Raw genomic sequence first — 16,740 nt, forward strand, 5'->3', positions numbered from 1 at the left:
GAGATCATAGCACGACAGCATCCTTACTTTCTTCATCTATAAAATGTAATAATCATATACCCCTCACAGGGTTATTGTGGAACAGAATGAAATAACCTATGTGAACTGTTTAGAATAGTACCCTAAAAAACCCTAACTACAAATACTATTATTTTTTTAAAATAAAAAAAAAAAATTTTTATTTATTTTATTTTTGGCTGCACTGGGTCTTCGTTGCTGCGCGCGGGCCTTCTCTAGTTGCGACGAGCGGGGGCTACTCTTCCTTGCAGTGCGCGGGCTTCTCATCGTGGTGGCTTCTCTCGTTGTGGAGCACGGGCTCTAGGTGTGTGGGCTTCAGTAGTTGTGGCTCCCGGGCTCTAGAGCGCAGGCTCAGTAGTCGTGGCGCACAGACTTAGTTGCTCCGCGGCAGGTGGGATCTTCCCAGACCAGGGCTTGAACCCATGTCCCCCTGCATTGGCAGGTGGATTCTTAACCACTGCACCACCAGGGAAGCCCACAAATACTATTATTAAAGTGAGATATATTTATCTAGAATATACCTCCCTCTTGTTGCAATTACGTTCACGTTCACTAATATTGGATCCCACAGCCTGTAGATACTGAATTAATTACAGTAATTCTTTTAAGAAATACAGTGAAGTACCCACAATCTTCTCAGCTTTGTGTTAGGTGCCATGAGGGATATAGGAGCTTATGTTATAATTGGGGATATATGGTTTATATCATGTGCAGGAAATGGAAAACGTGGAAAATACTATTGAGACCATAGATAAGGAAGCTCAAAATGGTGGTTGTAAAGACAGTTCAGCACTTTGTGGGGAGAAATTCAATGGTTCTTTCTATCGATGGAGAAGACTTATGGTTGACATAGGTGTGTCACCTGAGAGAGGCTGCATAACCCCTCTGACCTCTGTTTTCTGAGGGGTTGGACTAACCTCTCTACTAAGATGAGCTTTTCCCTTTTTATACACACCATGTCAGGCACTGTGCTAATAACTATTTGATATAGACACTCTTCTTATGCCCTCTTTTCTGATTAGGAACCTGACTTTGAGAAATTCACAAAATAGTTCAATGTCACACAGCCAGTAAAATGGATGGAACCTGGATCTGATTTCATTTCTGTTCACCTCCAAGGTAAGCAAATTGGTTTCCCCAGGGCACTGGGCAGTTCTAAACCAGGACCAATTCCTGAAGTTAGGGGAACCCTGTCAACCAAGCTAGCCGTTTCAGCTAGCCTGAAAGCTCCATGAGTGCAGGTCCCAGATTTATCTGTTTGCTGGTTTGTCCCTCTCTCTGCCAGTGCTTAGCACATAAGGAAGCACACAGTCAATGTTTACGGATTGAATGAGTTTTAAAAATGGGGATGCTCTCCAGAGATGCCCAAATTCCACAGGTCTTGGGACTGAATACTACTGTCCCAAGAAGGAAGAATGAGCATTTGATATCTGAGGCCCTCTGTTAACCTCTGAGAAAGTGATGTGCTAGTAACTTTCTATTTGGTGCTAAAGAAACATTTGTGTTTGTGTTGGCTGTTACATTTTTATCATTAGGATATGAAACTGAAAAGGGAAAATAAGCTGTACCTGAGAAACAGGGAAGATCCCAAGTCATGGGGTAATCTACTGCTACTGAAGAAATCAACAAATTTCAATAAAATAAAATAATTTCACAGTCAAAGGGATTGTGTTAACCATCTAAATATTCCACAGCTTAACCCTGGATCACATTTAGTTTTATTTAATAAAACCTGCTGTATTTTAGATTCTAAAACATTGTTTAAAATTATTTGGAAAAATTGTCTAACAAAAATAATGATAGCTATTTTCCACAAAATAACTACTGAATTTATGGCCAAGGGCCAGGCAAGAACAATATTAAAAGAATGAAGAATCTGGTCTGATCCTTCACCGATAAAAAGGAAAGCACTGAAGTCAAAAGTAAAGGAATTTAGCTGAAACCTGGCTGGGGGTGCAGACTGCCATTTATCCAACTTATGAGATAAGATTTGGGTAAGGATGAAGAACTTAAAATACCTAGGAGATACGGATTGTAAAACTAAATCCCAGCTGAAAAATATGCTCTTAGGGAAAAAAAAAAGAAAAAAAAAAAAGGTCTTAGGGCTCCCAGTAACATAGCAAATGAATTTAAAAATAAAAGAGGGATCAGCATGTACACTTGTGTTGAATCTGACTGAGCAATCTTGTCTCAGTTGAAATTTCCAACCCATGAACCTCAGCCTATGTGAGATGGCAAATCCATCCTAATGGCTGTTGGGTAACTTTACAGCAGTGGAAACGTTTAGAAATAGGTATAAAAATAGTAAAATAAATCAAACCCAGAGTACTAATATTTTGTGTTAAATTCAGAAAAAGTTTTGCAATGATCAAGATTGTTTGCGTGTGTTCATTATTTAAATAGAGAGTATTCTGTATATTACGCAAGCTCACTTGTGATTTCAAACACGTAACTGGTTTTCTTCTGAGGTGTTAAGTTGGCAGGTGTTAGTGAATTTGGCTGAGTTTGTAAACAGAATTGGAGTGTTTTAAGAGAACTTCATTTAGTACATCTCTAAGTTTGAATTATTAATCTTATAAGAGTTGCTTAAGAGCTTGGAATACTTTGCTGGTTAGGTTTGTGAGTTTGCCTTGTCAGGTATCCGAAGTGCTTGAAAAAAATAAGATATATTAAATTTACAAATGTAATTCAAAATGTTAAGGTGAATTGAAGTAACTTTCAAATAGAACACATTTTTTCGGGGAACTTAATTTGGTAAACTTGAGTGAGTTGAAAGAACAAGTGAAAAGGATTGTATAAGTAGTATAGCAAGATTTGTAAGTTGCGAAGGCATAAAAACTTATGTTTTAAAATTTAATACTACATTCAATGTCATTTTAAACCCAATTAACTATAAGTAGTCCTCTATAGGCACAAAAGTCTCCCTGGACTTTAAATAAACTCAACTGGCACCTATTCTTTGCTGCATGCCTATTCTGCCCTCCGCTCAGTGGGTGCTACTACTCCATCCTTTTGGACCCCACTCAGAATCTATATCATTGTCAATCTGACCTATGGGTTACTTCTGATTGGGAGGCTCCTAATCAAACAACCATGTGTCTACTTACTGGCTTCTTCTTTAACTTTATCCATTTCTGCCATTAATGAAACTTCTTTGTCAATGATGCTGGGGGAAAAAAACAAAAACAAAAGCAAAGAATGCTTAATCAAAGATAAACTTTTAATAAGCACTGGAAGTAAAAGAAAAATTATTTTCATTAAACAAAATACAAGATTACCATAAATATTTCTATGTTACATTGCCAGCAGCAGACTCTGCCTTTCCAAAAACGAGGCAACATGGAAGGGATGCTCTCAGTGTTACATAGTGACATCTGCTGATTAAATCATTGTCAGCAAATCTAAAAAAAAAAGCCTTTTCAGACTTTCAGAATTGCACTGCTTTGAATTTCAATTTGGGAGTATTTTTGCCCTATGAATTTTTGAAGTTCCAAAACAATATAATAAGTATTTAAAAGGTGGCACCCAGGTTATCAAGGCCTGTAATTCTCAAATGTCTCTGCGCTTCACTCTCCCAGATTTGGGCTGGGAGGGAGAGAGGTGGGCCCAATGCTGATGCAGAGGGTCCTAGGACCCACTTTGAGAAATATGGTTCTGGGTCAATCCATCCACATGTTCTATAATGAGTCTATGCCTTCTCATTCCCCCAAATAAGCCTTTCAAGGTTAACTTTTTTCCCATTATATTTAATATATTTTTGGTTAGTCCTTTGAAAAGGTATTACCTGCAAAAGTAATAATTTTCTGTCCAAAAGTTCATTTCTCTCCCATCCTGACTCCTTGCTCCCCTTCCAGAATCAACACATCATCACAAATCCCTTATGTATCCTTTCACAGATTTTTATGTGTAAATAAGCACAGATGCCAGATTTTTAAAATTTTCATTTCAACCATAGTATTTCAATATAAGTATCTCAAAGATAAGGACTTTTGGGGAATATAACCATAGTATTACTATAATACCTAAAAACATGAACAATAATTTAATGTTATCAGATATCTACTCAATATTCAAAATTTCCTAATTGCCCCATACATTTTTTTTAAACAGTTTGTTTGAACCAGGATCTAAATAAGGTCTGTTCGTGACAATTTGTTGACTGTCTCTTAAATCTGTTTTAATCTATACATTCCCTCCCATCTCTCTTTCTTCTTTTTCCTCCCTTGCAATTCCTTTGTTAAAGAAACCAGGTCCTGTAGAGTTGTCCAAGGTCTGAATTTTGCGACTCCACGGCCATGGTATTATTTAACCCATTCCTTTATATTTTCTATAAATTTGTTATGAGATACAGAAATTTGATTAAATTCAGATTTGTTTTTTATTTCAGGAGAAATTATGTTATGTACTTCCATCAGCAGACACATGACAGGACACACTTATAAATACTCCTCCTGAAAAAAAATTAAACCTGAAGGTACTCAACTTTATACATCTCAAAATACATGTACAGGAAATACAAAGAACATCTCTATTTTTCATGATATTAGCAGCTATGGTGATCACTGCCTAGATCAAGAGGGTTTGAGAAATGAGGATATTCAGATTCTCTCACTCCTTGGTTTATTTACTGAAAACTTCCATAAAAAGAAATTTTCCTTTATCAACTATTTGGTTATCATGAAGTACAGTTTGCATAGGCAGGGTAAATGCTTGGTTCTCTCTTTTTATTTATCAGTTTTCAAAACGATAGTTGGTTCCTCCAAAAGTAACCAATGAGATTTTTTTTTTTTTTGCTTGTTTGTATAGTTTAATTGTGAACTCATATTTAATGTGCTTCAATACACTGCAATTATTATCCTTAAAACATCCTTATTTATTACTACTCAGATTGTTCCAACAGATGTACATTTTTTTCTCCATCAGATGTATTCTTAAAATTTAAAGTGTGTTGAAAATCTATTTCCCCTTAAAAGGAAATATTTTGTAGTGTTTGTCAAGGTACGAAGTGGCTCCTGGGTGTATCTCTAGGAGTTTGGGCCTCCTCATCCAAATGACGTAACCTAAACGCTTGGAGAGTAAGGACTATGTGCTGAAGAGCTTGGCTCTTTCCAGCCAGGAAATCCTAGTGGAAAGAGCTGACGTGAACAAGGGACGGCAAGTTCTCCAGAACTGGGCTCGAAGCCTAATCCATCAAGCAGAGACATCAGCTCTGCCCATGACGCATGTGGCTTTAGGTCACTGGCTATAACCACTTTGGTGTAACTGGCACATCAAGAGAATTGTACCTTATTTATTGACATTAAACACATATGATGTCAGTGTGTTTTAAACACAGGAAATACACGATACAGAAAGGTGTACAGCGAGAAGGAAGTCTTTATCCAAACTCTGTCCCAGTTTACTCAGTCCCCCTCCCTGGAGGTCTCCACTGTCACCAGCTTCTTGCGTTTCTTTCCAGAGATCATCTATTCATAAACCAGCATATATTCATTAATTGTACAAAACGCTGAGTTAAGTCAATAGGCTTGTGCTCCTGTGATTATGAGGTATACTTAGCTTTCCTGTCAAGTTCACAAACGTAGCCACAAGCGATTGGAGAGGGCAGTTCTATGTTAGTTTAGAAAAACAAGGCTAATGGATAAGCTGGTGGGGAGATAAGGTGAGAACCTAGAGATTTGGAGTCAGGAGCCCAAATTATAACAACACGGCTAAGCTATTCTGCCTGAGAAAATGTTTTGAATTTTTATTCCCTATAGAAAAGGAGGTGAAAAGAGAGAGAGTCAGCCAGAAGGCTGGGAGCCGTGTAGGGTGAAGAGGCTGGGAGAAATCACCAGTAGTGGGGTGACCAAAGGAGCTTCCAGAAGCGGGAGGACCACATACGCCACTATGAGGTGCCCACCGTCAGGCGTGTGATGTGAGCCTTGCCTGGGACGTCCAGACCCTCACCACGCTTGGTGTGGACGGTCTGAATGTGTGTGGGTGCGCACACAGACACACACACACAGGGAGTGGCTGGGTTTCACGTCTGGGTCAGTGCAGGGCTGAGGAATGGGAAGAGCAACGGTCTGAAGGCAGAGTGAGCATGAGAATGCTGGGCGTCACCTGCCTCCCTGAACTGGCACAAATCTTAGAGAGGTCTTTTGACTTCCAGCGGACATGAAACGGGAGTCCAAGGGGCTGGGACTCTGCTGACTTATGGGCTACAGGTCAGGTGAGGCTTGCTCCATTCTCTTAATCAACGGAGTGAAGCCGGGTTGCACAAGTGTGGGGTGACGGTACAGAACATGTCACGAAGAGCACTAGAAGACTCTAGTCTCTGGAGAGACTGACAAAACATTCATCCACTGGACAAATATTTGCTGAGTGCCTGCCACGTGCCAGGTGAGGGTGGAGCTGGGAATACAGCTGTGGATAAAAAAAAAAAAAAAAAAAAAGATTCCTGCCATCGGAGCCTCCATTCTTTTGGGTGAGCTGAGAGGAAAAGGGTGAGAGGACCTGCCGAACTTGTTGGGGAAATAGTGTAAAACAGGTGGAGAGGGAAGAAAATGATGACGGCAGGAGGAAGAAATTAGGATTCCCCACCCTCCATCAACCAGAAGGCTGTAATTAGAGTCTCCAGGATTTGAGAGCATGCAAGGTGCACAACCAAAGCAAATACATGCACGTGATACAAGATGGGGTATCTTTAGACTTCAGGGGGCAGGAGGGGACAGACCGCAGTGAGAGTGCCAAGACAGCCTCATGTAGTTCCCACGCCCTCAGTCCCCAAACAAGGCCACGGACCCTGCAGCCTCTGTGTGTGCTGGATGAGGAGGATGGTGTAGGAAGGGGCCTTTGCTCATTTCTTTACCAGCTACAAGATTATAGTGCATTTTTGTTGATTAAACTTGTTAATATAATTATGTGCCCAGAGAGTTTACAAGATGGACATTTGGGGTGCAATCCGTATCCCCAGGTCTAACACATTAAACATTGTGGCTATTCACACAATGGTTAGTTTTGGCCTCCTGGGCTAGCAACAGGAGGGATGAAGGCTATACACAATAAATTGTTAATCTGCTTAATGCCCACTGGAGGATGTGAAAAGCCTCTGAAGTTGGCATCAAACCATGCTTCCATTCCTCTGGGTATTTCAGCAAAAGACTGTCCTCAAGCATCTTAGTAATTCAAGCACTGCTATGTATGATTGCTTTCAAAACTCATGCATAAAAGCAATCCAAGGGACCTCTGCTGAGTCAGGACCCTGCTCAGAACTCATGAACTGGATGCAAACCAGCATCTAGGTGCTAGCTCGCGGCAGTGCCCCAGGACCTCCCATGAGAATCTCAATAAGGTGCACCTCAGAGTTTCGCTGGATTTTTTTTTTTTCCTTTCAAGGCAGCAGGCTTGTGGAAGGGAATACTAAGGGAAGAGGATGTGGAAGATGAAGAGGATGAAGTAGCGGAGGCCGGCCGGTCCTCTGGCAGGCTGTCAGACAGTGAGGAACCAGCATCACAGCAAGCTGAGAGCCAGACCAAAGAAAGGTTCAAGAGGAAAGGCCGCATCTAACACCTTTTTGGGCCACACCGCGTGGCTTGCGAGATCTTAGTTCCCTGACCAAGGATCGAACATGTGCCCTCGGCAGTGAGAGCAGAGAGTCCTAACCTCTGTACCGCCAGGGAATTCCCTGTGTCTCACACCTTCTAAATGCCCGCAGTGCCGCGGGTCACACCCAGCTTCCTGAGTAACTTCATCAGTGCCATTTACAAGTCCCACTGAATCTTCTTAAGAGACCCCAGGACAGAGATACGCACTGAAGTGCTGCCTGATGCAGAACAACTCTGCAGGCTGGATAAAAGAGGAGGGTGCTGGGCAAAACCCAGTAGGGAGTTAGCAGATATGGAGGGCAGGAGGGAGGAATGGCACAGAGGGAGGAGACGAGTCACAGAAAAATCACAGGCAGTGTCACTGTCCCCATTTCTACTGGAGAAGCAGAAAGGTCACATGCGGGCTTTTGAGATAGCACTGTGTAGACAGCCTCAAAATGAGAGCTGCTCGTAACTAACATCTCCTGAGTGCTTACTGTGCGAGGCCATCAGGGAGAGCACCAGTGCCTCACTGGAATGATCTCATTGAAGTTTCCCAACACCCCAGGAGGTATGAGCTCTAAATCCCCCTCAGCACAGGGCCTTGGCACGTGCCCTTCCCACTGCTAGAGGGCAGCTCTCCTCCCCAGCCCTGCCTTTCTTCATCTCCTTCACTTTGAGGCTTCCTTCAGGTCTCTGCTTAATCATCCCTTCTTCAGAAAAGCTCTGACAGAGTTTTAGAAAACTTCTGTTCAACGTTACGCTCTTCAACTATGGTGGGCTGCTCGACAAAAACTGCTTGACAGTGATGAATGGAAGGGAAGACAGCATATTTATTTTTCTGTGGCATAACAATAATGAAACTCCTTAATTGGTAAACTGTAGTGCTTGCATATAAATCATCTTTATGCAAAAATTTATATAACTTTTGTCACTGACAGAATCTAATCATTTGAGACATAAGCTTATGAATAAAAGTACAACGATATTCACTAAACCACACAGGGTTTGGCTCAGAATCAAGACACGTAGTTAACGATTCTGTTTGCAAATTGGGATGGTAATAAATTACTGAAATTTGTACTTTCCCCCACTAATCATCTGCAATTCAGGTTTGGGGCATTTTTGCTTTTCAACAGTGATCCTCTGTACTTGATAGAAACACAGAACTCTTTAATCGGCTTTTCGCTGACCACTGAAAGTTCTCTAAATGGCTGGATAAAGTCCTCAGGAGGGCAACAGACTGAAGACACATCAAACGTGTTCTACATAAACTGAGCTCACATAAAACCCATGCTGACCTCACATGTTTCAGATGTGCCCTTTATCCTTCCAAAAACACATCTTTTCATTTTATCTAAACTGCCTGGATAGTAAAATTTTATTCTCTTGCCATAAAAAAGCTTTTATTATTAAAGCAATAAGGTGTAAGGAGAGGGAGATGACCATGGCAGAGCCTTTACGGTTTATTATATTGTTAATCACAGAGATAAAGTGTCATTTTATAAAAATGTTTCCACTGTCTTGATTCCTTTCTATAGAGGACTAATAATAACAATAATAAAAAGAATCAGAAAGGCACTTTAGCAGGAATAGATTTATCATTTTCTGCTCTGTGAAAGACTCTTCTTTAAATGTGGAGACAAGACACTGAGAGACAAAATGGCTTCATTTGGCAGCTCGAAGGAGCCACGTCGAGTCTGGTGTGCTTCATAAATAAAGATGCCGTGATGGGGAGCGGCCACAGGACTGTCAGTGGGTGAGAAGCTGGAGAGCAGAAGCTTCTGGCGGATACTGAGGAATGAAAGTAGGATTTCAATAGGAGCTGAACGAGATCAATCTGCAACAGCAGCCAGAGTCAGACGTTAGAGAGTTAAAACTAGGCTACATTTCATCTTCCTGAGCTGGCCTCAGGGAGGCCATAGTGAGAGAAACGGCCTGCGACTATCTGATCCCAGACGATTTTGCTTCAGGACCTTCTGGTGGACGAAGTGCTTCGGTGCGGAGCTTCCTTAACTCCTCGGCTGCCAAGCAGAACAAAGCAGGTGGAAAGCCTCAGGAAACAGACAGAGCCCCGCGCTTGCTGGCAGGACGATCACAGGGCAGAGCCTCCAGACCGCCGGCCCATTAGAGAGAAAGAGAATGTGGAGATGGCTGGGGAGGAAGGATTCTACCGAATGCCAAGGGGATGTTTCACCCCTCCTGGCCTGTAACAAACAGCTTAAAGCATGCGAATGAGGGCTTCCCTGGTGGCGCAGTGGTTAAGAAGCCGCCTGCCAATGCAGGGGACACGGGTTCGAGCCCTGGTCCGGGAAGATCCCACACGCCGCAGAGCAACTAAGCCCGTGCGCCACAACTACGGAGCCTGCGCTCTAGAGCCCGGGAGCCACAACTACTGAGCCTGCGAGCCACAACTACTGAAGCCTGCATGCCTAGAGCCCGTGCTCTGCAACAAGAGAAGCCACCGCAATGAGAAGCCTGCGCACCGCAACAAAGAGTAGCCCCCACTCGTTGCAACTAGAGAAAGCCCGCGTGCAGCAACGAAGACCCAACACAGCCAAAAATTAAAAAATTTAAAAAAAAAGCATGCGAATGAGTGATAAGCCATAAAGCCAGACTTCCTGTTTAAAGAATTTCTATTTCTTTCACTAAAGAGAGAGGGTAATGTACAAACATTTCCCCCCACTGAGGGCTCTGCTCCTTACTACTGCATCAGGACTAAGAACTGTGACCATGGGAGGAACGCCGGCTGAACGCCCGGCAGCCTAGTCGCACCCAGGGGCCGCTATGTGGATCCTGAGCTGGGAGCGGGTACTGAAGGAAGAGGCCACCGGTACTGCCCAGGAGTTTAGGCATCTACATCCCTTGCCCTGGCTGAGAGGACTGTGCCCACCAGGTGGAGGGTAGAAAAACTCCCTTTATATACTTAGGGTGTACTCTACTGTTACCATGGGTACCATTTCTAGTCCAATCTCCCAAGTATTACCAGGAATTCTTGGGCCCAGGGCAAAACTAGTCAGGGGTTTCGGCCCACCCATTTCTCAACTATTGTTGCTGTCAACAAAGGTGTCCCTGGCATGACGGGCACAAATACATCAAGACTGTGTCTGGTTCTCTGTTCTTAGGGTCAGAAGGACGGGCAGCCCTAACACGACAGGTGCCTACAAATGGCGCCCATGCTCTTGCATGGCTGTCAATGCCCCATTCCTCCTTTCTCTGTTCTGCTCCCTGAAGACTAGCAGAATACGCCACCCCAAATATGGCACTTTGGTATATTGATCATTGTGAGCTGTGGGCACGTGAAAAACAGCAAATGCAGGGACAGGCTTTCTCCGAACTCCCCTTTTCTGCTTAAAGACAGATTGTCTAAAAGGAACTCAGTTGTCATAAATTCCTTCTCCAGAAGTTTCACCAACCAGGGAGGATGTTGACTTTCGTCACAGGAGGGGAGACTAGAGAATGGGCACCACACTCAGCCGACTCTGTCACAAGCTATCATACCTCCACCTGTTCTTCTAAGGACCCATTCATCTTTCCTAAAAGTCATTTACTCTCCCCTCAGAGGCCTACACCCCCTCTCCCCTTTCCCTATGAAGATGGTATTTAATCCTGAATTCCAGGCGACCTTGGGGAGTTCTTCATTTTCCCTGGGTCTCTCCCATGTGTACATGAGGCGTACATGTTAATCAACTTCTGTTTGTTTCTCTATTGTTAACCTGTCTTTTATTACAGGGTCTCAGCCAAGAACCCAGAAGGGCAGAGGGAAAATATTCTTCCTCCCCCGCACGTCCATCCCGTCCCCACTCCTACGCCTGTCTGCTGGTTACTGCTCTCACTACCCACCAGTTTCCACGACTCCTCTTCCTTCACTTCCCACGTGATCACATCCTCCTGAGTCTACCCCAGAAATCTCTCTCCTACCCAACTCCACTTGCCAATTTACCTCAGGCTCATTATCAAGTAGCTGGCTATGCTCATTTATTTATGTTTTTTGTTGGGATTCCTGGGTCTGTTACCTTCTACTCTGTACACTTTTGCATTTCGGTTTCACAACAACTTGCGTTCTTCTTATAATTGGAATTCTTTTTCTGAATGCAGCAGTGATTGACAAATTGATCTAAAGATTTCTTGAATTCCATAGCATTACGTGATAAACATATAAAACCCAACATACATGTCTACAGCCTGTCAGCTGGGGTTGGGACACAACTCTTTGAAGCTGCCTAGTAATCATGACTCTCAGGGTAACAGAGCGTCTCTAAGCATGAATCACTGTTAACATATACAGCAGAGTTACACCCCTCTGGCTGCCAGTGAATGTGGCAAGTGCACTCAATTTGCCAATCAGGTTGAGCCCATTTTCTCTCTATTTCTTTAATCAGAGGTAATATAACTTGTTAATGTTAATATCTCTTAGTCTGCATATTTTATATTGGAATTCGACAATGATTTAAATTACAGTTAATGAATATGTCATCACACTGTCCGAGGTGTGTTTCTGGAATGAGACACGAACAAATGTAGCATAAGGACTAACTCCCAACACTTGTAAAATCCTGGATTTCCTCACAGACGACACAGTTAATTGAAAAAACAAACAAACACAGACAGGGAATCCTTTTTCTTCTTGGAATTTAAAAAATGACATCACAGTTACAAAATCTACAAATCCCACAACATCACATGTTCACCTGAAAAATCTGTATTCCTTGTATACCTCTATTTAGAATTTTACATATATTTTGCTTAATAATGTAATTTCTTATCTTTGCTGATTACTTTTTAGTTTTGTTTCTTTCCATGGAGATCACTATTCAGGGAAAGTAACTTACCTGTATTTCAGTTTCTATAGCTATAAAAGTGATATGACTTACCACCATCTCCTTTTTAAAAAAATAAAAAACCACCAAACTACATATACGGAAAAGAAAGCAAACTTCTACCTGTGGGTATTGACTGTCTTATAGCACAAGGGTACCAATGAAGGAAGTAACATTCTTCTCCATTTACCTCATTAAAAAAACTGGGAAATGTAGAAATCAGGATAAAATAAAACAAATTTCAAAATAAAACAAGGCAAAATCTCTCTTTGTTTCATACCCAAAATAGAGACAACCACTCTGAACACTGTTGCCTTTCCCTCCAATTTTGGGTGATGGGGGGCGTCTATGCAGAAGCCATCATCGTGACTGAACCTGAGTAACTTAGGAACAGACACTAGAGAAGACTGATGTGGCACAAAAAGTCATAGAAATGCCGGCCCACTTCCAACCCAAGGCAGCCAGGCCTAGCCTCCACTGCTCTGGCATCCTGGGGTCTCCTGAATTCCTTAGCTCTCCTGTGAAGAGGGGAAGGGAGAGAATGTGGACTTCTTGGTTTGGGCCAAAAGGCTCTCATCAGCCAGCATCTCCAGGCTCACTTGCTACCCCTCCTCTTTAGGACCTGACCTAGCCAGTGGCTTCCCAAATGGGGGGAACAAAGAAAACAGTAAACTGTACGTACTTACTTTTTTTTTTCTTTTGGCTGTGCCACGCGGCATGGGGGATCTTAGTTCCCCGACCAGGGATCGAACCCGTGCCCCCTGCATTGGGAGCGTGGAGTCTTAAATCACTGGACCACCAGGGAAGTCTCATGTACTTACTTTTTATTCTAAAAAGTAGACTTTCCTAATCTTTAGTACACAGATTAACCATAGCACACATATATGATTTATAAATAAGTTTTCTGGTTTGAGAGGGATGTGCTCAAAATTCATTTATTGATGGAGTAAGACCCAGGGAACGCACTCCTCCTAGAGCACACTGTGGTCTGTCTTATTTCTGGTTCCTTGTGTTGTTTCTTCTGCATGGAATCCTTTCTCCTGTCTCAGGCTGACAAATTCCTAGTCTCCCTTCAAAGACCAGCTCAAATGTCACCTCTGCGGTGGACCCTTCCCTAACCAGCCAGCCAGTGTTGATTTCCCCTCCTCCACGCCCAGCTCCATTGCAGTATTTGCCATCGTGCATTACACACTTGTTTCTGTCTTCACCCACTAGCCCCAGGGCTCTATTGGGTGGATGAATGAAGAGAGGGGAAGGGAAGGTAGAGAGAAGGCATGGCAAGACGGGAAAGGGGAAAGAGGGCTGATGTGGTGACAACTGTGGCCATTCAGAATCAGGGGTCCCTTTGCCTTACTTCTCTCTTCATCAGGCAGTAAACAGTAAAAAGCTGTGATGAAATATCCATATCTTACAGCTGGCATCTACTGCATAACTAAATAAACAGAAAGGTGGAACAGATTAACTTCCTCCCAGTGTCTTGGTAGAGAGGGAAAGACATTTACTAAATGCTTATCTGGAAGAGAAGAGAACCAGCCTAGATTGAACTTCTATCATGGGTCAGGCAAGAGATTTTCTAGAATAATCTGAGAAGTGCATATCTTGTCCATGAATCTTCACAAAACCCCTAGAAAGTGACAACAGTACACCTGTTTTGTAGCTGAGTAGAAGTTAAGAAACTCAACCATATTCAGAGCTAGAATACGCAGAGATGAGATTTAAACCCTATTCTGTCTAAATCTACACCCCATGCCTCCTAATTATGTTGTTAATAAACCTTGGAAAATGTCACTTTTGTCTGAATATGGCCTACTAAGAATCAAAGGTCACAGTCACTGGAAGGATAGTGTAACATACATATATGGAATTGGCTATTCTATTATATTGGCCTCAGGTACAGTTTTTGTACACTTTGTTTCTGTCCTAGCTGACAAATTGTCCAAAATTTCTCCTTGGTCTCACTCTAAGAGACTACAGAATCTCACACTGCACTAGTCTAATAAATAGAAATAAGCTCCAAGATCCATTCTGAAATTGTGATCTAGGATATTCTACTTCTCAAACTATAATGTATTTATATTTCTACTGATATATAGGAACAAATTTGTCTTATTTTCTCAGTGAAAATGGATTATACCGTAAATTCAAAACACACACACACAAATGATACATATTTTCCTTCTGGGATTGTGTAGTTAGAACAATTTGGTTAATTCCTTTTTATATTTCTGATCTATGATGAAAACTAACAATTCCTATTCAGGAGCATGTTACAAAGCTGGTTTGACAGGTAGCCTTCATTTGCTGAAAAGATTCAGAAATCTTTTCAGATTTCAAGCTGAAATCAGAATCAACTTCTTATCCTCCAGCTCTTCTTGTGGGTTTATTACTCTGCAAGAAGGCTACAGTGAAGGAAAGCTGTCTCCCAACGCTAAGTGTACCACTGACATAACGTATAGAGGTAATCACACATGGAGCTCAGAAAAGCTATTAATACAAGGCGCTATTTATGCTAGTTTCCTGGGGACTACACCAAACTGAAAAGGCCAGTTCTGTACTTTCTGTATTTATCAGCCTGCTCTTCCTTCATGTCGACTGATTCACTAGGTCCTTGCAGTGGCCCTGGGGAAACATCTAATGCAGAGAAAAACCTTGGGGAGGAAAGAAAATAGGAAAAGAGAAGCTTTCACCTCCAAAGAGCGAGTTACCCCTATTTAGAATGACACAGAGTCACAAACAAGGCAAGATTTGAAATGCCCTGTACCATGGGGACTTGCCATAGACCCAAAGTCACAGGGACCTTGAGTTCCTCCTTGGCATAAGGTATTTACCCTTTTCATGATTTCAGAATGGGTCCTGGAGCTGATTTCTGTTTATTGGACTGGCGCAGAGTAAGGAAAAAGAGCCATTTTGGGTAGTTTGTCAGCTAGGACAGGGACCAAAACCCATACATATGGCTCTCTTGAGGCATAAATATATTTATTAGCCTCTTCTATTATTGTCTCTTGATATCCTTTGCAGGTGTATGTTCATTTCAATAATGTGTGTTCTTTTAATATGCTGGCATAATCTCCAATATTGGGTGTTGGGAGAAGGAATGGGTTTGTTTAATTTCTACTGTACAGTACAAGTCACTAGCAGGTGGGCACTTAGAAAAACCATCTGTTGAGAAGAAAAGAGATTAGTCAGAAAGTTCTGTTTGCAATAGGTTTTGATCAATGGGAAGTATGTATTCCTTTCCAGAGCAGAAGGACGTAGAGACCTTGTATTAAATTTCTTTTAAAAACCATAAAAAAGTGTAACGTTAAACTCTTGATTTTGCCTGCGTCTCGTGTATAGGCTAAGGAGCTGGCAAAATCTAGCAATCATTTAACACGTTGTTGATAATGTAATAGGGAACCGAAGTCCTGGTGAAGTTATCACATGACAATACTAAGTGGCTGCAAAGGTTCCTAACATCAGCTCTCCTACTGGTAATCCCGTGGTACACATCCCTTGTTGAATGGCACAGAGAAAAGCATCACTTTATTACTGGCCAACACACTGCTCCAGACACTCGATGCTCGTGGGCATGCTCAGAATGCTTACTGTTTCAGCCACGTGGTTTTACAAAGGAGGCTCAACTCATCACTCACGCTTACACCCACACCCTACACACACATGACTGAACTCAAAAACCCAGTTTGCTTGTTTTCACAGCACCTACTCTGTGACACAGATCTGATTCTAGGACCTGTTTCGCCTAATGCATATATTCCCGGTACTTACCTATCAGAGTAGACCGTCATAATTTCAATATTCTCCTAATTATGAGAGGGTAATTCAATGGTCAACAAGTATTTGCCCAACCACTACGGCCCCATAAGATTGCAAAAAGACCTTCTGTTGGGAACTCCCTGGCGGTCCAGTGGTTAGGACTCCACACTTCCACTGCAAGGGGCCCGGGTTCTATCTCTGGTCGGGGAACTAAGATCCTGCAAGTGGCACAGTACGGCCAAAACAAAATCAAAAACAGAAACAAAAACAAAAACTTTCTGTTGTCATTCAATTTAAATAGCACAAGGGCAGGCGCACCTGAAGATGTCACTGGCATCAGAGTAGGTGGATATATACCATGTATAGCCAGGAACACCAAGTAATACTGCTGCTTGACTAAAGCCCGAGGAAAATAATAATCCCCCAAAGAGACACTTAATGGAACAATTCCCCTCTGTATTTATCTTCACGTGCCTCAGATCTTCAACCTAATCCCAGTCCCCACTGTGATACCTGGTTTTATTGCAAAATGAGAAAAAAGACTCAGGTAGAGACAGAATGGTGAAGGAAAGTGATGGCCTGTC

General features: G+C 42.3%; 1 protein-coding gene across 6 annotated transcripts in view; it reads right to left on the reverse strand.

The window, feature by feature from the left end:
• Positions 1-16,740, reverse strand: part of SPATS2L (spermatogenesis associated serine rich 2 like) — a 166,970-nt gene that overhangs the window by 12,841 nt on the left and 137,389 nt on the right. For all 6 annotated transcript variants that reach the window (XM_082397369.1, XM_082397373.1, XM_082397372.1 and 3 more), the window contains one exon: positions 3,126-3,184. In XM_082397369.1, coding sequence (XP_082253495.1) covers positions 3,126-3,184 — 59 coding nt within the window. The remainder of the gene's footprint in view (positions 1-3,125; positions 3,185-16,740) is intronic.

Source organism: Balaenoptera borealis, assembly GCF_965194805.1.
Source record: "Balaenoptera borealis genome assembly, chromosome: 6".
NCBI classification, from domain to species: domain Eukaryota; kingdom Metazoa; phylum Chordata; class Mammalia; order Artiodactyla; family Balaenopteridae; genus Balaenoptera; species Balaenoptera borealis.